General features: G+C 28.3%; 1 protein-coding gene across 8 annotated transcripts in view; it reads left to right on the plus strand.

Moving 5' to 3' along the window:
- LOC123297011 (serine/threonine-protein kinase tousled-like 2) overlaps positions 1 to 24,353 on the plus strand; it is a 271,600-nt gene that overhangs the window by 168,536 nt on the left and 78,711 nt on the right. The window contains exon 1 of one of the 8 annotated variants that reach the window (XM_044878770.1): positions 9,566 to 10,012. The exons of 6 other annotated variants lie outside the window; for them this stretch is intronic. In XM_044878770.1, the coding sequence (XP_044734705.1) occupies positions 9,956 to 10,012 (57 nt within the window). In that variant the 5' untranslated portion in view covers positions 9,566 to 9,955. Of the gene's footprint in view, positions 1 to 9,565; positions 10,013 to 19,638; positions 19,855 to 24,353 lie in introns of those variants that run through there. One more of the 8 variants, XM_044878768.1, reaches the window with a different exon arrangement.

Raw genomic sequence — 24,353 nt, forward strand, 5'->3', positions numbered from 1 at the left:
TTACATGATCCTATTTCCAGTCATTTTGTATGATAACTTTATTTCTAGGGAAATTTTATTAATTCTAATTTAAATTAATTATTAAATATAATAATTTTTTAGTAGATGTAGAATATTTTAAACAATTTTGAAATTGTTTTTAGTTTTCAAGCAATGGGGAATTTTGATGGAAATTGTAATAAAATTCTTCTAAATAATAAATGAATATTTATTATTTAACTAAAAAATTAATTAGCTAATTTCAATCATGCATAGTAAATAATATTATATAGGATATTAAAACTATTATTCATCAATGATGATGATAAAGTTTTTTGCGCATGCTAATTGAACATCAACTAATATGCTCACACACACATACATAAAAATACATATACAAACATAAAATGCATTCTTTGGATGAATTGTTATAAAAACAAAAACAGTTTACTTTGGATATGACTACTATTTTACGTCGTTTTTACGTTGTTGTGTCCGTTGTTCTGTTCATGTTGTTATATTGTTATTGGGTTGCCTTCTTCTGTGCCATTTCATATCATTAGTAAGTCCTGTTGAATACAAATATTTTTAGTACAGTGCAATTAAGACAGCATACTTGTAATCTTAGAGAAATTTTTATAACAGATAACTTTGCGTATAGAATGATTACAGCGCCAATTTAATGGTAGCGGTCTAACTATTACCAACTGGCTTGCAGGTTTGTACGGCGACGCATTTGTTGATTTATTTTGTTATTATAAATTCTGTGTCAAAGTTTACTATAAAAAATGACGGTCATGGCATGTTGAAATTAAGACCCGTTTGTTGTTACGTAAATTGACAGCATCTACACAAATGCAAGTTATCTAGAATTACAGTTAGCGAGTTTAAACTTGTTTATCATCTTTCCATTTTTCGTTAAGTTGAAAAAAATGTATCGTTTCTATTGTGACTTTCTTTCTATGCTCTCTAAAAGCGAAATTGTGAAAAGTATAAAAAATCACTATTTTGCAGTGTCTATTCACTATTTGAAATAGTGGTATACTTCTCACTAGCAAATAGTGAATAGTCACTATTTTCACTATTTGAAACTTAAAAGAGTGGCTTTCAAAATTTTTATCGTTTTTTAATAGGATTTTCTTAATTATTTAATTACTTTTTAAAATACTTTAATAAGGGATAGTTGTATTTTTTTTTATTATTCTTAGTAGGAAATAAATCGGTCTTATGCAATTCTTACGTTACAAATTTCTTCTATTTCTTGACATATACTAGCTTGATATCACCCACTTCGAAGGCTTAAAGGACTACCGTATTATAGTATTAACCAGCCTTCATAACCTTCACCTCTCGTACTCTCACTTATCCCCCATCCATAATACTGGAAATAGGGATAGAGATTGTTTTACAGAGGTAAAATACATGAATAGCTTTTAATTTATATTTTAAAATGTAAAATGGTCATAATAAGTATATCAAAACAGATAGCCATAAATTGTGTGTCGTTCACCGTTTTACACAAATCCTTAAGTTTGCTTTAAGATGATTCTTATAGATGGCGCAGTGAAATGTCAAAGACAAATTTATTTTATTTTTTAAATATATTTTTATAAATTATAGCTCATATATTATTCTGATGTATTAGCTATATTATTAATTTTTTGGAATAATTTGCACACTGAGGTGACAAGTCCTTTCTCCCGATAAATCAAAATTCGGTCAACACAGCAATTTTTCCTCAAATGAAGCAAATTCTGCACAAATATTAATTACACTGTACTACTTGTTCGTATTTTAGAGTTTAGTTTTGTAGTTTGTCAGTGTTCATAGGTACAATATACACCTAAACCAATGGTGTATCCTTCGTTTCATTATATTATTCGACATACCAGTTGAGTTGAGTCGGCCCAAACAGCAAAGCACATATTATTCGATTTATCTCGCTCTTACTCGTTTTACCCATAGCACCATAATATTCTATAGTAAGTAGTATGTTGTATGTAGTGTGTATACTACATTGATTAAACTTGTTCTTGTATGTATGTGGGAATAAACACAACTAACTTAAATATTATTCTCTTATCAGACATGTATAGTTGGTTTTACTAATCAATGCGTATTATCTACATTGTCAGAAACTATTTCATTTTGGTGTTGTGAAAATGTGATTTGGTTTTTATTCACTGCGTTTAAATGGATTTACCTGGACTAAAGCGAAAATATTAAAATTGGATGATTTAATATAGGTATAAGAATCAGTATAACTCATTTCTCAAATTTTTGCCCGACTTTAGTCTGAAATCGTATTAAGATGAATTGTAATCTTAAATTTAAGTTTTTTTTGTAAACAATTGGGTAGGAAAGATTACGAATTCATCACATTACACAGCAATTTGTAAAACTAGACTTGATACTATAACAAAACTTGAAAATTATATTAAAATTGATTAAAAAACGAAGAAGTAAGATTTCTACTTTTTTATATGGCCTCTCTTTGACGATACGTAGAAATGGCGTCACTTCCCTCTCTTTGTTTCATTAGAAGTTTTAAACGTTAATATTTTGAGTATTTCTATTTTGCAATTTTTAAAATCAACTTTTCGGTACTTGCAATAAAGGAGCATCCATAAACCCTATGGTCCAGTCAAGAGGGCGGTGGGGGGGGGTTATTAATTCAAAAGTTAAGTCGAGCTTGTGAGAGTGGCAACAAAGTCAAGCTACGTAATTTTGTTAAATAATTATTATTTAAATTTGTTAACAGAAAAAAAAAAAATATGTTGTTGACTTTATAATAAAACTACATTCCGTCCGACGGAGGGGGTCATAATAAATGCTACGGTAGGAGAAGCGAAGGGTTCTAAAGAGTCTGGAATTTCCATCTATTTTAAGCATCCTTCGCTCACTAAGAATACTTCACCCGAAGTGATAAGAAATTTAAGTCAACATCAGTATTTTTTGCTTCTCTGATTTTTATTTTGGTTATTTAATGTTCAGAGTAATAAAAATGCATCTGTCTCTACCTTTATATTGATAATTGCTTCCATAAGTTGTTCCTGCTCTGATTGTTGTTTCAAAGAACTCATTTTCATTATGGCAAGTGCCTTACGTTCGAAATTATCCTCACTTAAACTAAACTTGCTGGAGTGTATCTAGCGGATCAAAATACAGATTTATTTCCTCCTACTTGTTTGATGAAAGTGTACGAAAAGACATACCCAAAGACACGTGAGAACAGTTTCAAGGACAGAATAAATCCTATTGTTTTGTGAAGTACTTTAGATTTTGTATCATATAATAAACAACTTGTTGACAATAAAAATTAGGTATTATATTTGTGTTCTATCAAGCTTTTATTCAAGGCCATCTGCTTTATTTAAAAATAAATATGCGATAATGTATTCTTATTTTTAAAAAGTGATTAATTTAAACTAATTTTCACTATTATTAATTTCTTCGAATCATTTGGCAAGAAAATAATGTATAACCATATAACCACTTGTTCAAAATTTATGGGTGATTTACAGTTGGTATCAAATATTTTATTGGAAAAACCTACATATGAATTTTCCTTGTCAAAAAAAAAAATTGTATTTATACAAAAATATGTAGATTGACATTGTTTCCGATCATGTATCTTTTTTTTTTATTGTAACTCAATACAACATTAAAATACCCTAAAACATGAAATTCATAGCCGCAGCATTTGTCATAAGGGTCTCTTGTGTTCAATAATTTTACAGAACTAAAACGTTTGCATTCGGTTTTCTAAACTTTTCTTACTGCTAATCCTTTTTAATTTGAAAAGTTCAATATTTAAATGCAATTATTTTTTAATTCAAAAATATTTACTTCTTGCAAGTAATAAAAGAAATTAGTGATTTATTTTCCATTTTAATAATTCAATTAATTTTTAAAGAAAATTAATCATTTCTTCATACATTTATTGGATAATAAAAAGACAAATTAATTTTAATGTTATGTTGGCATATTTAAAATTTCGCATAAAGAAATTCAATCTTATTTTAAAGTGGTGTAAACTGCAAACCACATTTTTGAAGAGTATTTAGTTATTGTTTGTTGAAAAGGCATTTATTATAAAAATAAACTTGGCAATAGTTAAAGTATGTATATATGTATATACTATGTGATATATATATATATATATATACATTATATACATTATATATAATATATATTACATATATATACACGTACAATGTTGCGCAATCATACAGAATCATGTATTTGTTGATGCTGATTTTTTTTCTTTATAATCTGACAACACTGTATTTTTAATACATATTATTATGGAGACGAAATATCTTTTTAGTCAATAAAAGAATTATACGGTTCAAGATAAAACACTCAAAATGTAGATAATTTGTGAACTATAAAAGTGAGAAATCATTAATTCTGCTGTTCCAGCGATATTGTGGAAAATGATGTTTTTTAAGAAATGGATCTAAAATGGAACGCGATCTGTTCGATCGGATAGATTACGCGATTACCTATCTGCTATACATATAAAAATCTTTGTCTTGATTGACTGATGGATCAACGCACAGCCTAAAGCGCTGATCTTAGAGACCTGAAATTTGAAGGGGGTGTTCTTTGTATGATGTAGGCATCCGATAACAAAGGCTTTTAAACTTTATGTATGTATTCGAAATTCAAGTTACCCAGTGGAGCGGGTGTATAACTGCTATCACACATAAAAAAGACGTTAAACCTAAGAAAATTAACGAACGTCATAGCCATAATATTTAATCTCAGCTATATAATCGAGCATAAAGATAAGAGGTTATTTTCTCCTTGAGTTGGGAAGGGGAAAACCATGTTTTTGACTCAGCAAGACAAATTACCACTGCATTTGCAAATTAATTTCAATTTGTAAATTTTCGAATAGAATCATATAAAAGTTAAAAATTCCTTTCTTGAATCAAAAATATTCAACCTAGTACAGTCCAAAATGGGTGGGATCTTAAATAAATATGTGTTTGCAGTAATTTAACGTCATGACTTATTTATAAACTGAAAGTAAAGCAATTATTTAGCTCCGATTAAAAATAAATAAATTTTCTTATCTATTCAATAAATTTAATATTCCATTTTAAGTACATTTTTCAAGACATTTTTATTCAAAGAGTAGGTGCTATCTGGTTTTGATTACGCGCAAATTGGCGAGCGTATTTTATTTTATATTTCTCCTGTCTTCCGGCTAGATAGAATTTTCTAATAAAATACTCGAATCTGTGTTGTTAGTTCACTTAAAACGTTTTTTTTTTTTAGATATGCATTTCATTGGCCGACCAAATTATCTGTCTTATCTGATGTTTCTAACCTTATGAAGTCTCGAGATAAATCTTCTTTTAAACGGAAAGATGTGTCCGTTACAACCTAAATAAAATCATTTAATACGTTAATTAATTGAAGGCCTATAACTCCTATCACTAGCAAAGGCGAACTATCATTCTTTAACAGAAACAATTCTTGCCAAATTCAGTGGTCCCCGGCTAATCCGGTGCGCCTTGTAATCTGAACTATTTTGTTTTTATTAAAAGATGGTAAATAGATTCATATTCTTGAATATAACATAGTATAATTGGATTTGTGATTTGTCGGGTTACAAGGTACTCTTTAGGTACTCTTTTCGGACTATAGAGGATTTTAGGCAGTACTCTATAATCCTACAAATACGATAGTCCGAGACTTCCTTGCAAAACGCTTGCCGAATTACCGGAGGTTTACTGTAGTTCAATTTCTTTACTGACTTATCCATTGAGGGAATTGTAATATTAGCAATAGTTATGGTCTACGAGTCAATGCAATATTGGCGTCAGAGTCATACTTCTGAGAAATAGCCCCATTCAATACTATAATATTACTTATGCCTGTCGTAGATACTCTAATATCTGTTTCTATACCATACCAGCATTGCATTAAACACCATGCATTTCTTACCGTGTTTTTTTATAATTTTTTGTCTAGGTCTGTTTTGTTTTCTTATAACCTGGGAGTTTCATTATTCTAGCAGAGAAACAAATTCTACGTCGTCCAAATGATAATTATTTTTTGTATACTTCATTGAGCCTTTTAGACAAATCGATAGAAATGAAAGAGAATATACTCAGCAACCTTTGTAAACTCATAATCGTCTAGATTTATCTATTAAAAATAATAATAAAAATATTCTGTCTGATAAAATTAAATTTTAAAATTTTTGTAAAAATTTTTCAAATAATAAAATAATTTTTGTATTTTTATTTTCAGGTGAGTGTTTGTGTCTTTATCTTTTCCACGTCAAATTCCACAAAAATGGTTGTTAGTCTACTCAATTTGAAATAATTCAGAGCGTAAGTTTCAACTTTTTTTTCCATTATTTATGTGTGTAATTAGGGTAAGGGTCTATTTTTAGACAATTTTTTTGTCGAACACAATTAGTCATATTGTCACTTCATCATCGTTGTCTGTCTACCAGGCGTTATTTATAAATTCATAATTGTTGCTACCTAATTTGAAATCATTTAAACTGAAAGTACCATTTCAATTTGAAAAGGTTGGATGACCTTCAAAATATCTTAAAAAATTTACAACATTTTGTCTTTTATAACATCAAATTTTTGGACATTAGAGAGAAAGGACTACATATATTTCGGTTATAGAGGCTGTTTCAATTTAGCTTTTATCTTCCTGTCCATATAGAAAATAATTCGATAGAAATTTTGCGTTGGTTATTGATTTCAGAGATTAGTCTTTATTATAGTACAGTATATGAGGATTACACATCTAAATTATTTCTTATATAACTCCGATTGAGCGAACTAAAACATAAAAAAACGAGCAACTTTCTTTTCATTATAACTCCGTTAATTTTCGTGGAAATGACTTGAAAATTTTTTTGCAATTATTTGATGTTAAATACACCAATAGTTGTTTCCGGTACAAAGGCTGTTATCTTCAACCAGCTGTATCTCAACAAATATTGTACACACCAAATAAAATAGTACACTCATTTTTTCCTTTTTTTATAAGTTAAATTTTCTGTATAAAGCTTTTTTATTATTTGAACGAAAAACGGCGAATTTCAATCAGTAATAACTCGGAAAATATTGACTTTACAAAATATGTTTTAATGATTCCCTAGAAAAGGGGTACCACCCCCTGCACCACTCGACACCATATAACTTTTGATCTAAAGGGTGATTTAAGCTAAATCCCAAATTTTCATCGAAATCGGTGCTATAGATCAAAATTTAGAGATTTTACCTTTTTTACTCCTATGCTGAAGTATTAACAAGAGGTGGAATCAATAAATATCTCTTAAAAATTCTCGTTTATCGCTTCCATTTTTTATTTGGAAAAACTCGAAAATGTGATGGTAATGTTTTACCATTAGTAATAATATAACTTCTAATATTCTGTGCTATTTAATAATTTATCTCACTAAATTGCACTATTACTAGATTTTGGCATTTTACATCGAATAACGTCTGTAGGTGAAAGATTTTAATCGTATATAATTTCTTCGGAAATTAAGCAGACATTATTTTTGCTTTGTGGAATTCTCCAAAACGTAAATATTTTCATATTTTCAATTTTGTTTTGAGGTTGAAACAATATATTTCTATCAGGATATTAAAAATCACAAATTATTAAGAGAATTACAAAAAGAAACTCGAATATAAATTATAAAAATAAAATGCAAAAACATTTTACAATACATACAAATTTGAAAATAAATATCTTCAAATATAAACTAAACAAACACATACATATTGAAGTTGATTAAATCTACCGCATATGTATTTCAAATTTCCGTATAATATTTGAAATATATTGATTATTATTATGTTGGCAATTGTGAGACGAGAACAAACTAAGTGGTCTACAATACAATATTTTAATAATAAAATATTATGTTCTACTTCATAAAATAAACTTGGATTCATATTTATTAATTCGTGTTTATGAGAACATGGGACTTTTTATTCAACTTTATAAAAACATCACCCTTAAAAACGGAGAGACGACGAGTCAGTAGTCGCTTCGTCATATTTTTAATACAAATTGTGAAGTAAGGGGGCGAGAACGACATATTTTTTTTACTTAAATAAAAAAAGTTCTGTTGTAATATGAAAGTGATTTTTTTTTAAAAAGATGGTACCTGAAAATAATAAATAAGACTTCGCCTGCGGGCGTTAATAATCTGGTTTTTGAAAAAGTAACTTATATGTGTGTGAGTGTGTTTGAAAATATTTTTGAATTGAAGAAGATTTTTAAACTTCAGGTACGATTTAAAATATTTATTTTGTTTGTTCACAATATATTCACTATTTAAAATGGTCGAAAATTTGAATAACTTCCGTTTCCACTAAAAAAACCATCCGTCATAATTCGAATGCATTTTCAACTTCAAAAAATCGGGGGGCGCTCTCAGTTCGAATCTAATTACGTTAAGCGTTTCACATTTAACTGTTAAAGATTGAAAATATCATATCGAAAATTCGTGTTGAAACATCACTATCTCTTTATGGCAGATTTTGAAAAATGTTCAAAGTCTTCTTTGTAAAGTTGATGCGAATTTTCATTTAATTAAAAAATATCCGAACAGATTTGTAGATATCGCCGAAGAAAGCATGCGTCGAAATTAGTTATACACAATTTTCGACTTTATTATCATTGAAAAGTTCAATTTTACGAAAACGGTAAAGCTTTCTAATTCAAAATCGGTAAAAAAATCTAACAAAAAATCACATAAATCTCTTGGTCTGATTCCAGCAAAAAATCTAAATCTAAATTCACTTAGAAATAGTAGTAGTGCCTATGCCAAACACAAATTATGAGCCGAAATGAGCAGTTAAAAAATCCTAAATCCAAACTATAAATTTTTTTTTTTAATCGTAAAAACACTAAAAAAATTGATTCACTTAAAGAAATAAATTCACTAAATTATAGCAAAAAACACAAAACAGTTAAAAAATAATAAAAATTAAACAAAAATTTTACGTAAATAAATACGTCAATTGTTGAATATATTTAGAGCGCAACAATGAAACACATCTATTCATGACAACATGTAATCCCATACTGAAAAACATATAGTATGTGAGCCACTGACCGAGGACCGCGTGTATAAAACGAGTATACACGGAAGACTGGCAACATTGTACGACTGCCAGCTGATATTTGTTGATAGGCGGGCGGTGTAACAAGGGGAACAATGTTGCCAAGCAAAGCAGTGCGATGTCCGCAGTGAATGGCATTGCAAGGTCTGCACTAGGCCGAGCAGGATCGTTGTGTCTCGCACTGATCCATGCACATACTAAACAGTTTTAAAAATATATAATATTTATATATTATAAATACTTCGAGACATTTTATAACGTATTTTCTACCTAAACAATTTTTATAATTTTTTTTTAAAAATCTTGTATTGTTTTTTTAAATTATTATTAAATAAATTTATTGTTAACTCGGTTTATTCCGTCTATTCTCGATTCAAAATAAGTTTTGTTAAATATTTTTCTTACTGTGATATCCATTTTTGTTTAAATTTATTTAATTTTACGCCATGTTTTTATTAAAGATTATGGTGTCAAAAAGTGTTCTGTATTTAAGTTCATCGTTAAGGATTATTATCAACCGTTACACAGTTTTTTAACAATGAGAGATCCTTAAAAACCGGGTGGTTTTATGCGCTTCCATTTGAATTGTGGTTGCGCTTAACCACGAAATTTTCTCTCTCAAGTGTGTGAAAAAGTGTAATTAGTGTGAATTTTTTTTTGTGTGAAGTGGTGAAGTTTTCTAAACAATTCAGAGATGTTTTTCATTGTAAAGGGGGATATGTCTGAAGGTATTTGTGTTCTTTCTTCAATGTGCAACCATTGTGCTGTCTTATTAACGTCATCTTGTAAATCGAATAAAAGTGCAGGAAACAAAAGCAAATTTTTCATCCTCCAGTGCTGTAAATCGCACCATGGATGGAATGTTACGGGCTATATTACTACAATATTCTTATTGGCATTTTCAGAAGGTAAAAATATTTTTCTATCTAGTTTTTCCATAGTTTTTTTTTTATTATTCGCACGGTTAATTATTTCATGAATTAAACAGTGAGTGTTTTATTATAATAAAGTTCAGTGTTTTTGATTCAGTTCAGTGGAATTTTATTCATTCAATTAAATGTGTAAACTAATAATAAAAATATTTTAACGTCTTTTTTTACAACTTAGAAATTTGTGGAGAAAAACCCATCGAAATAAAAAAAAATGTGATTTGAATAATTATTATGGGGAACTGTTTTTATTATTCAGTGACCTAATTTACATGGATTTAAATGAATTTGAATTTGTGTGTATGTGTGTGATACGCCATATTGGTTTTTAACTAAAGTGCTATGATATTGTTGATTTGATAAATGGTTCATTTACTTCGACGCCTGCCGTCGGATGTCGACAATACTGACAAGTTAGTTTTGTTAGGGGGTGGTGTTATCGACGACGTCGCGAGTAAATGATTATGAGAATATACGCATGCGTTTGTGTGTGTCAAGTTTTTTCAAACAAACGCACGTGGGTTATTTTGTGGTTTTTTAAATAATGTTGATTTATGAAATTTGTGTTTTTAGAGTGATTGATGTATATGATATGAATTTTATTATGTGAGCTTTTTAGAAAGTGTTTTAATCATTATTAAAGTTTATTTGAATTTTATCACAATTTTTAATTGTTTAATAAAATAAGCCTGTTTTTTAACCAAAATAATTTTGTTTTATTCATCAAATTCTTCTAAGTGCCGAAGAGATATTTGATAAAAACTTTGATTTTGATGAATTTTTATTTTTCCAATTTTTGAATGATCCATTCTATTATATAAAAAAGGTGGGTTGGAACAAATCTCGTACTTGTATAACAATGACATTTATCCTTATATGGGTATATCTTCAGAAGATCTTTCGTTTTTACGTTCATCTGTTTTATCAGTTATGTTAAAAAGAGTATATATGCTTAAAAATATCATATCCTCTATTTATTATCCAATTTTTTTTTTTTTTTGTTCAACTTTATTTTATTCCTTGTGGAGTTTTCAGTCGATATTTTACTCGATTTTTAGGATTCAGTTTTAATTTATTTTGTAAACGACCATTTACTTTTGATTACTTCTTACTGAAAGATATTCCTATTTTATAACAACTGCCTATTTTTGATTTTAAAATGAGCATTGTTTGATACATTTGCTCTACTCAGAATAATTTCAAGCGTGCAAAACAAGCTTTATCTCAATCCTAAAAGTCGACCATGAAAGTGATTTTTGTGGCATTTATCCAGTATTTATTCATTTATTGTATGTTTTCGATAACCTTTTTTTGTTATTAATATGAAAGCCAGAACATGTCACTTGTGTGAGATTGAAATGTTGAATCTATTTAAATTTTTTACATAATTTCTTAGGCCAGATAAATTTTCAAGATCATTTGAAGGTCAAGGTCAAATGACCTTGAAACTAGCATTTCAGATCCAGGTCATGGAAACTGGTGAATGCTCTCTATTACCCTTGACAACTTTCGGCTAAAGAATTTTCTTTCGATTAAATGCCATAATTTTTTAAGAGCATCTACTTTCTTATTTAAAGTCTATTAAAGCAACCCGGAGAACTAGGGCCAATATTATGTCAAAACATGATGCCCTCACCAAATTCTGCAACATTTGTTATAGTTATTTTATGATAAGTTAATTATAAAACATGCTATTAGCCATAATAGATTAAAATGATCGACCCTGTATATCCTGTATTCATTGGAGGCTTTCGATAACTTTTTCTTCTTATAAATATTAAAGGCTGAACCACTTGTGTGAGATCGAAATCTATATATACAAATTAATCATTATTTTGTATTTTGATTAGAATTAAACCATTCTCCAAGTCATGCTTCAATGTTTTTTAGTTGAGAACTTCATTTTTAATTTTTTTTTTTAATAAAATCATTTTAAACGTTATAAAAACAAATAAAGATAGTGATATTTTGCAAGCACCTTTTAATGAATTGTATAATATATAATATGTTGATTCTTTAATGGTATTGGCTGTTTTGTTTGTTTCATTCAATCACATCTTCTACAGCAATCTACTAGTTTGTGAAGTTATATTTTTATGCATTGAGCTAATTGCACCTCTAGTAATGAATGCTATTTAATAGTGTAATGACCTAAGAATTGCTTATATGTATGTGAAGTTAGCCGTATACAAAAACTAACTTACTGTTAATATATACAACACTTTTTAATCACAATTTTTTTTCAAACAAAATTTTTGTTTAATATTATTATTTCTAAGAGTTACACTTGTAAAATTCTTTGTGATATGTTTGGTGATAGTTATTTATGTAATATGGGATGCAGCTTGTAAGCTTATTTGTTTGTATTTGGTGAGAAAATTTTAATTTTTCTTTATTTTCATTGTTTTGGCCAAGGATATCAAATTTTATTAAGCTGTTAATTAAAACATTATCCTTAAACATTTGTAAACAATTGTTTGTTTTTGCTGTTTTAAAATTTGATAATGTGAAAACCTTTTTGACTATTTGGAGCTGATTAAGCAGCTCCAAATAGTCCAAAACATAGTGATATGACCCTTTAATACTTGTCAACCCTATAGATACCATAATGACCCTAATGGCCTTTCAGTTTAAGTTACATAAATGTAACCTAACTTAATCTCCTACCATAATTATCTTTTTTTGAAAAGATACGGTTAAATAGTTACTACTTTGTAATACAGTATGTGAGAAGTAAATTGATTGGCAGATAAGAATTTCAAAAATTTCAATTTTAGCTTCTATTTATAAACGTACAAACGATTTTAAAAGATTCAATTTGCAGATGTTGCAATTTTATTGCGTAATAAATTTTTAATTTAATTATTGTATTAATTCCAAGGAAATGCAACTTAAATTATATATTTACGACTCGTTACTGAAGCTTGTTGAAATAATAATACAAAAACTTTTTTACTTGATAAACTGATATGGTTTAATTATTTTTTGTATCATTTGCTAAATATCAAGAAAATACTAGCCATGTAATATTTGAGAGCCCTCCGCAAGAGATGAAAAAGAAAAGTGGGCAAATTGAAGAAAAATAGAGCATCGTAGACTCATTTTTGGCCAAAGAAATAGAATAGAATTTGCTACAAGCCTCGCGATGGTTTATTCCGGCACTTTTATAATTCGGGAATTTCGGAGAGAAAAACACCAGGGTATTGTTTAGGTCTAACATAAAGAAAATGAAGAAATTTGAAGCATTGTTTGAGTGTGATTGGATTCGGAGATAGAGAAATGAAATATATATATTTTTTAATTTTCTTTTATAGATGGACAAAAGCCGATTATTCATGTGTCTACAGTTAAAAAATCTAATTTTTATCAATTTCTCAAAATGTAGATAGTGCTTGTTCATTTTATATCTTCATAGTACGGTTTTTAGAAAAATCCGAGGCAACTTGTCAAAAAGTTTGTAGATCAAAATTTAATGTTCAGAAAATATTCAGAGAATCTTGTGAGATAACTTTGATTTGAGAAATATGCTGAGGATAATTTAAAACACCAACCCAATTTCAAAAACTAGCCAATAAAAGTTATTTTTAATCTCTAAACATGGTTGATATAATTCCTTGGAATAAATTGAATTATAAAAACAATTATTTAAAAAAATCTCTAGTTATTTCTATAAATAAATAATGGCTTCCTTATTATTCAAAACTATTCAACTATATTATATATTAAACAAATATTAAAACGTAAGCAACATCTAATATAAGACAACGCCACCTTTCCCTTCACCATGTTTGAAATATATATAAAATAAATGTATTCTGAAGTAAATAATAAAAATTACTAAAAATAGAAAAAAAAAGATATATAAATAAATTATAAATATAAAAGATGAAGATATTATAAAAGAAATAATTCATTTAGAAAAAAACAACAGACGAGAATTAATCATATAAAAATTGTTGTTTGAAAAGAATTAAAAATATTTGTATGAAACACTAAATGGCGGATTTGTGTATGTTTTTTAAAAAATAATTGTGATTAGGGTTTAAATAAAAATGGTTATAAAAAATTATTCAATATGTACACACTTTGACAGAACGTTTTTTTAATGTTGAAGGTATATTAACTTCTGCCTGTTCTTTATTTCTGTGAATATAATTATTTTTTTATCTCGATTTTGTATTACATACAAACTCTTTGCGGGTACGTTAAGGGATAATGTTTGTTTCTTTAACCCCGTTGGTATAACTGGGTAGATACGCTTTGTGATTATAGATAAATATGTTGGCTACAAAGCTTCTAAATATCTTTGAAAGTTTTATTTATTCGGAGACATATTATTATAAAATTAGATGAGAGATATGCCAAGGTTGGCCTCTGAATCATAAGTCGATTAGGAGAGCAAAAAATTCCAATGCTCTCGTTTAAACTATTTCCGATCCCAAGATAGATCCGCCATTAATTATCCAAGTTTCTCAGTTATTCGAAATGTCATTATGCTTAAAAATGTAAAACTCGACTTGATACCATGACAAATTTAAAATTGATAAAATAACGAAGAATTACACCATTCAAAGACTGTTGCCCTTCTCCTTTTAACAAAACAAAGTTTTATATGTATTAGGAATTTTAAACGTTCCTATTTTGCGTAATTCTCAAGATTTTGAAATACTAACTTTACTTTTCTGGTCGTGCAGTGATAATTCTTCTGAAGTGAATAAAAAATTTAGTCAACATGACTTTTATGGTAAATGCGTCGACATTTAGCTTAAGTTTCCAGAAATTACTGACTTGTAATTTGAAGATTTTATCGAATTTCTTTATTGCTTCACTCGATGATCTGCAACATTTTCCATTTTAATTATTTTTCCAGCAACAGTTTCAGAAAAATAAATACTTCTATTAAACACATAATTGTTTTGATAACTGTTTGGGCTAAGACTGAAAAAACAATATTTTATAACTGAAAATCGAGAAATCTCGTTGTAATTTAAAACTAATTCTCTTAAAAAATAATTTTAAATAGACCGTATTCAGTTAAAATGGTCGTGTAAACTCCACCTTCAAAATTTTCCAAATTCTGTTTAGTAAAATACATCGTATTTATTGTCACAAAAACTAATATCAAGTATATAATAGCAATAGAGAGGTATACATGCAGTCATACTTGTATAGTCAGTCATCAGTTACTACACATAAAACTATACACATGCTTATAATATAGTATAGTTGACTATACAGTATACAATACAGCCAGCGAGGCGGCCGGCATATATCCATGTAGTGGAAGTGGAACTGCGCGCAGAGATGACCCAGTAGTAGTAGAGCAAAGAAAGTGAGTGCTGTTGTGAGTTTGTATGCCGCACACTAATACCAATACCAATACCACCACCCGTCCACCAACCGTGCCGTGGTCGTCATCAATGTTGATGTTGAATGTGTATGTATGTCTATCTATATGTATATGTGGAATTCGCAACATTGTTTTTACACGCGAGTATTTTATTATATTTTTGTATATTTGTTACTCTGTCTAATCAATCTATCTTTATTTATTACATTAAATAATAATTAGACTAGCCAAAAACGGTGTATCACTTCTGAAAGCTATGCAATTTTTTTGTGTATTTCTCTACTAGTACATAAGTCAGCATCGATCTGCTGTAAGATACTCTCCTGCTTATCTTGGGAATTGATTAATTTTAGTTTTGTTTCTTCTTTCTTGGTTTACCCTTGAGTGTATTCCCTTGAGCTTTAGAATTTGTTTTAGCAACTCACGATCCTCAATTTTAATGTTTGTTTATAAGAGCTGCAATAACTATGAACTGTGAGAATTCGGGCTATTTGTTGTCTTTTTATTAGAGATAAAGGAGAAAAATAGTCATATGATGGACCGCCTGATTGTCTTTCAATTTACGAAGATCTTCTGATTATCGTGTGCAGTAGTTGGTTGCATGACCCTTTACAAGACCTATTTATTTTGGTGTAAAATATTTGTCGCAGAAACGAAGCAATGAATTTCAAAAAATCTGAACAGTAAGTCGGATTTGAATACGGTTTTTGGAATTCGATTCGCTTGAGGGCCATTAAATTTTGTGACCTAAATTGATTTATAAGAAATTAAAAATATGCAATTTGCATAAATAATATGCATTTTAAATTAATCATAAATATACTAAATTCACAATTCGGTTAATAGTAACGAAAATGATTCCAAACTTGTTACTCGGGAGTTTTTGGAATCGCTGAGCACGAATATTTGACAGAATCGGACAACAGGTACCTCGAAGATCAATTCTGTCGTGATATGCGTGCTCAACGATTCCAAAAACTCCCGAATAACAAGTTTGGAATCATTTTCATCACTAGTAACCGAATTGTGAATTTGTGAACGGTTAATTTAAAATGCAATTATAATGCATATTATTTATGCAAATTTTCTGACGCTGACGCTTCGTTTCTTCGACTATCTGCCATCTTGAATGATCAAATAAAGGCAAAAAACTTGGTCGGTATTTTTCAAAAGCTCATACACCAGTAGTCTCCTAGACTAGAATGTACTTGATCTGATCGACTAGTGAGTTCACCGCACACACTACACAACACAATACACATACTCACAGTCACATAACACGTTATGTTGTTTGATATGATGACTGAGTGTAAAGTACAATTGAGACTGACTGAGAATGTTTTAGCAGTGCTAACTGCTTACTTACTTACTTTTTTTTATTATTATTTTATTTTCATAATATTTAAATTTGGTGTGTGTGTACACTGTGTACTGATACTGACTCCGTTGTGTATGTATGTAATATGTAGTGTACTAAAGATAGCTAATATTTAATATTAGTATACTTGCTGATTGAAGTACACACATATAATACGTTATTATAGCATTCAATCACACAATCATTTATTATTATTATACCAGTGATTCTCAAACATTTTTAATTATTATTATTTTTTTTTTTAAATTTTTTTTAAATTTTATTTGTATGTTAATTATTTTTAATATATATTAGCAATTAGTTTGAAAAATATTAATTTGATTGTCATTTAAAATGTATTAAGATCATTTTATTTCAGCTTTTAAGGTTCTAGTAATTTAAATGATACGTTTTAAAACGTGACTAAATTCATCATTAAGGTTTAGGAAACTATTTCCTCTTATTTTAGTTAAATAATATTCTGTTCCGGATCTTAATGTTGAGGTTCCTCCAAGAAACTGAATCTAATCAATATAGATACATCACGCAGATGTTGCGTTGTGTTAAATTCAAAGCTAAAATTACATGATATTTTAAATTTTAAGTTGTGTAAGTTTCGATTTCAAAAAAACTTGTTTGTACGAGTGCCTTAGACTTTCAGGAACATTCAGCCGCACTTTCCTCTGCTTTCCTGTGAAAAATCAGAAAATGAGGGTAATTTCCCCACCTCCATAGCACTCCAAATAACAATAAAAGAAAAATTAAAAAAATTTTAAGTTTTATCTCTAAAATGTGGTTTTAAGGTGGTTTCAACCATGCTTTTTGACCTTGGACTTGTGAATAGGGATTTCGAAGTGAAACTTTTTGGAAATTATCACTATCCAAAACTCATTGTCTCTGTAACACAATGATTATGTCTGTAAACAATCTGTAGCAAGGAAAATTAACGTTCAAGTAAAGGTGTATTTCCGACTCTGTTGGTTATACCACTCCCCTATTCCATTTGTTTGAAAGCTATAAGTTTTTCATATGAACGACTGACAACTTCCCGTCCGATTTCACCACGTGATATGTTGGTACATTTTAAATTTCTTCTCAATGAAGTCAATAATAAATATAATAAAATATGTAAAATAAAAAATTATCTAGTTTAATTTAAAATAACTGTTTAAAATTTTTCCATAACAATTCTATTAGTTCATTAAATTGACACCTTGATTATAATCGGTTCGCCCCTCCCAACCTCTCTACAACAAATTGATTTGAACAGAAAAAATTGCGATCAATTTCAGAGTAGTATAATAGTAATAGTAAAATGGATGTTGGTGTACCTTCTGCCTACCAAATAAAATACATATAATTTCTACTTATATTTATATTGTTCATTTCACTTACATGTACATGTACACCATTATTAAATATGGAATGGAATGTTTCACTTAACAATATTATTATTTGTCGCCTATCTCAATCATTTATCTAAGTGATACTCCATTCTAAATATATCCATCTCACTTGTATTGTTTCGAGACATCCATGAGTGAGACAGCAATTACATATATATTAAAATAATATGAACGCATTATGATCCTCATCTAACACATAACCTCTAATATACCAGGTGTCAATTCAAGCAATACACTGTCTGTGAATCATACATGCTATTACAATAAGCCCTCAAATTTTGGAATTTGAAGATTTTATAGGAACCTAAACAAAACAAGGAATTCAAAAATTATAGTCTACAGAAGGTTAGAAAAACTTAAAAATTCAGTTCATTCGACTATATAATTAATTTCTTAGAAATTATCTGAAATCGATCCGAGAGATTGCTCTTTGGTTAAGATTTTGAACATTATGCACTATTTGAATCTCAATTTATGCACCCAATCAGCAAATAAATCGATTTTTGTATACCAAGTTTTATAAATTTTGGCATTTTTTATTGTTAATGTGTACAATCAAGCCTTCTTGAGAAAAATGCGCTAAAATTTATTTCACGAACTTTTAAAAAATCCTTTAAAAGGCACGGTTCCTGTGTGCTATGCCATAGGAGCCGTGACTTTTCGGGATAAAAATTAGCCTATATCATGTTTTGACCCTTAAAATATCCATAGTTATGCAAAAAATCATGCCGGTGGAATATACATTAGATACCGGAACCATACATTTTACCGGGATAAAAAGTAGCTTATATAATGTTCCAGACTATAATCTTTCTCTGTGCAAATTTCATCCAAATCCGGTATGTTTTGCGTGAAAGAGTAATAAACGTCCATTCATCTAAACTTTTACGATTATAGTATATATCAGATGTTCATTAAAACAGTAAAGGTAAACAAATTTCATTGACACCTGGTATAATACAATCGAGAGAAGAGACAACTCTGAAAAACACGAATCATAACACAACAAACGGACTGAAATACGAATAGCAGTCCGTCCATACACGAGAGAACACACTCAGGCCCCCACACACATATACATATACTCACTCACATGAGTAGCGTATACGACTTCGTTCATACATACATCTCATTACATTATTAGAGTGTATCCATACGGTATGTAAGTGGTAATAGTCGGAGAATACCATTCACTATAAACACAACACAACACAGGTCTCTTCTTTTTAACTATTATTATTGTTATATTTTGTGTTTGTTACGAGCTTACTAAACTAAACTGTGTTCTGTTCGTTCAGTTTTTAATTGAATCAAACCGTACGATTATTGTTACAAGTTTTTAAGTTCTTTTTATTAAAGGTGTATTTTTATTAAATATTTATTATTGATTCGTAATCAACAAGTGATTTCAGGTGTTTCTAAGGTGCTAATTAAAGTGTGTGTTATTTATTTTTAAAGTGTTTCTAAGGTTTTTCTTCATTCATGACGTTGGATTAAGTGTTTCAAGTGTATTTGGAAATTTCAACCAAAAAACTCATCCAAGAAATGATATATTTCGTTGAGTTGTTACAGTTGGTATTATCATCATACTCACGTTTTGAGTCCGGCGCATGTGACGACCATGGCTTGCCTCAAGGTTGTCGATGCGCCGATATGTTATGTTGAATCTGAATACCCTTACATATTATGTGATTTGATCAAGTCTAAGGTATAGTTTTTGTATTTATTTTTATTTTACTTTTTTTAATTTTGTTATTTCTTGTTAGTCTGTTAGGCACGAGATTGCCCAGAGCTGATCAAGCTGCTTATGTTGTTTTCTTGTTTTACACATAATATATCTGATGACTGATTTTATTATAAAAATATGCGAATGCACAAAACTGCAACTTAGAGGTGCATTTTCTATCTTTTTTTAATTATTTTTTACTTTTTTTTTTTTTTAATATGGTGGTCAACAACAATTGTTTACTATCCTTATTTATTATTATTTGTCTTTATTTGGTTGTTCTAGCCAATTTTTCTTATTTGAAATAAAAAAACAAGAATTTATTAAATTGTTTATATTTTATTATAAACTTTTTCTCCATTTTATATGTTTTAAAATTGAAATATTTGAAAATAATTTATCAATTTTTATCAGCGATTGTCATTACTTAATCGTTTGTTTTGATAAATTTTCAAATTTTTTTTTTTTGTTTTCAACTGGTTGATTAATTATTATCATAATATTTTTATGATAAATTTTTTGTTTATCTTCGATATTTTTCGAGTTAGGCGAATTTACACGAATGTTGATGCAGTGATTCGTTTTTATCAATCATATGTTATATTATTTTTTTTTGAAAGAAAATTTAATTGGTCATCAGTTTTATTCAAAATTTTAAAACGTGTTGCCAACTTATTAAAATCATTTTAACACAACATAAAATTTACAGATTAAAGTACTGACCCTGATTTTTAATCATTGTAAAATGTTTTTATTTATGGTTGTATTAATTAATAAATAATCAATTCCTTCAATTTTTAGACATCACAATGATTATTAACTTAAATTAAACGTTAAAATTTTCATGATTAGGGTCGCGATTAGGGAATTGTATGTAATTTACGAATTAGCAACTGTAATTGACTTTTTGATACCCATGAAGTGGAAACTTTAGGAAACCTTTTACCGAGTGGATACTTGCAATTACCAATTACTTGCTCCTTTAACTATAATCTACAAGAAGCTGGTGACAGAATTCGAATTCACAGTTAGTTCCAAGAATGTTGTCTTTGACACAATTTACTTGACTGGCTTAAATAAATACAATTTTTAGTCGATTTGCATTTTTGGTATACCTGTGATTTTCTTACAAATGACAGCACAACTGACTATCTTTATGAAGACTAAATAACTAGGATTTTTCTTACAAAACTCGCATTATTCGTTAATTTGATGGATCGTTGATTCAGGGTTGCTCAAAACGCATCAACGTTATTAACGAGAGCAAGCAATGATTTTTCAGTTTAATCCAACTCATTTGAAAAAATAAAAAAAATTAACAACTTTTATTCAAAAATATATTTCTGCATTCCCGTTCAAAACCGAAAACAATCTAGGAGGCAAACAAGTAAAAAAAAAACTATTTTTAGTCGTACAATCAATACATGAATATCAAACAGCATCTTAACATCCTGTAGGATTATAAAAATAATAAAAATTTGACCATATTTAGAAAAACAAATATGAAAAGAAAATAATAATTTTAACATAAATGGCGATCATAACACAAAATTATTCAAGTAAATATTATTATTCAAATTATTATTCACAATAACAAATATAATACATGAATAGAAAAAAAAAATTTATAACTCATCAAATATTCAACTATGTAAATTCAGTTTGAAATCTGACAGTATTATAATAAAAAAAGTGTATGTATGTATATACGAGTTTTTAATAAAAATATATATAATACACTTCTATATACATGAGTATAAAATATATGACAAACTGGCAACGTTGCATTTGAATCGATTATTCAGAGTTTCCTACACACATACTCATGTACAAACACACACACACACACACACACACACATACATACATATACATTAAATACATCGACTCTAATAATAACTCAACAAAACATTCACAATAATAAGAAGTAAGATAAAATGAAAAAGTTAAATAATAAATTAATCCAGTATAATTATCACTATAAATAAAAAAAGGGTTCGCAATGTTAGGGGTGTAGGAGAAGTTTTGATTTTGCACATATGTTGTAAAGTATCAACGCCTGCCTTGGCTAAATATTCGAATATTTAAATTATGCCACTATTAAAAAAAAATTTTTTTCTCTAGTAGTCCATCGAAATGAAAAAACATTTGCCACAAAACATCAGTTTTCCAATACGTTTTCAATAAACCTTGTTAAGTCTTTCATATCCGTTGTGTGTGTGCATAGTACAGTGCAACCTTAATATAACGAACCTCAATATAACGAATTCCTCGATTTAACAAATTTTTCGCAATCCCCTTGAATTGTCCATAAGAGTCAATATAAAATATACCTCTACATTACGAATATTTTTTGCGAACAGTCTCGATATAACGAATTTTCAACTACATAAAAAATTTAAACACCTCTAAATAACGAAATTCGTCAATTCAAAACCTTTATATAACGTATAAAGTCCCACCAATATATGACAGTTAGTATGCTCCATAGTATGTAATTCATGTCGCGAGAGGTTCCGACACTTTTTTCCTCTTTATAACGAATTTTAGACCAACTTAACCTCAATATAACAAACCTCAGTTTAACGAATTACTTGATATAACGAATATTTACTGGTTCCCTTCAGATTCGTTATATCGAGGTTGCACTGTATTTGCAATAAATCATTCGTTTTAAATATGACAATTTTTCAATTGTTTACATGTAATTAATATATAGTTAATATCAAATATAAATTATTGTCAAATAACAACGAATTAAACTTGTTGCCTTAAATATTATGAAAACAAGAGACGAAATAGCATAAATAATATTTGTATACCCTGTAAATATCAAATATACCAAGGTATACTAAATTTATTCCCAAGTTTGTAACGCTTAAAAATATTGTTACTACGAACAAAATTTTGGTATAAGTGTTCATACAATCCATTTCCGGTTGTACGTCGGAATATCTGTCCGTCTGTGGACACGATAACTAAACGAAAAGAGATATCAAGCTGACATTTTTATAGCTTAATCAGAACGTAAACAGTCAGTTCGTAAATGAGCAACATAGATAAAGGTCTTGGGTGTGTAGGGCTCATCTTGTAAACCGTTAGAGATAGAACAAAAGTTTAAATACAAAAAATGTTCCTTAAAGGAAATAAATAACTTTTGTCTGAAACACTTTTTCGAAAACATCACTGTTTACTAGTGAGGGAGCAAATTATGACAAAACTTAAGTGTTCATTTTCTCCAAAACTACAAATAATAGGCAATTGAAAATTTTGCAGATAGCTACTGGAAAAACGAAAAAAATTCTAATAAATATTTTCGAAAATTTTCGAAATCCAAATCAAATGGCATATTTACCTACTAACTTTTTTAATTTGTTCGAAAATAGTATTAAATTTTCAATGTAAACCAATTATACAATCTACAGATTATAATATCTACATTCACCCATAAAATTTTATTAGTAAAGTAGTGTGTCGTTACCACGGAAACTTTTAATAAAACTCATTTACGATGTGAGTCCTTCAAATAATACTTCAGGTTTTAAATAATAAATCGATAAAAAAATGATTTTCATTTCTAAAGAATTTTCCAAATTCTCTGTTTTATTAAAAATCAGCGTTTATAGATCATTCCTAAAAACGGTTTACCCGAAACCATGTCTTTTTTATACTTGATATTAATTAAATGCAATTTACTTATAAATGTCTTGTTTCACATAAATTAGATACATCTATATTAATTAACACTATATTTAAATTTCATCAAATTCTTTAACAAAGTGGGTTTACGATCAAACTATCTTAATAACTCAATTAACATCACCTTTTGCAAGGTATAAAAACCATAACTACCGGACTAAACATGTCTTAATTAAATATTATAACTATGTATTATTATTCAATTAATATTCATTTGAATTAAAATTAGTTGATTGGTAGAGTTCGCTTTTGTACACTATGTGTTCAGTGTTGTTACTTATGAGTTTGACCTCGATCAAGTAGATTGGATCGCTAGTGGATCGGTATTTGATCCTGAATTAAAATAATATATATTATATATTATTGATATAAACAATAAAAATAATTTAAAAGTATTTTTAATAATTTATAATATTGATAACATATTGAATGAAATTTTATTTTATCTAACAAAATAATATTTTTAATAATAACATTGTAATGTTTTTGAAATTATTATTATTAGTTTTTATGCAAATATTAATTTAAATTCATATTTTTATATTAATTGATTTGAAATTATTAGTTTGTATGTTTTTTACGTCTATATACAGACTAAAACATGTATCTTTAAGAACATAGAGATCTTAGAATACCTGAATTGGAAGTGTGTTTGTATATGGAAGGTATCTAAGTTCAAATCTCGCTGGAAACTTTTTATTTTTTAATCTTTCAATATTTTGTCGAATGAAAATCTTTTGAAGATTTAATTTTCTTTTATGTGATATTAATAATGTGATCTA

The sequence above is a fragment of the Chrysoperla carnea genome, chromosome 3, assembly GCF_905475395.1.
Source record: "Chrysoperla carnea chromosome 3, inChrCarn1.1, whole genome shotgun sequence".
Lineage (NCBI taxonomy): Eukaryota > Metazoa > Arthropoda > Insecta > Neuroptera > Chrysopidae > Chrysoperla > Chrysoperla carnea.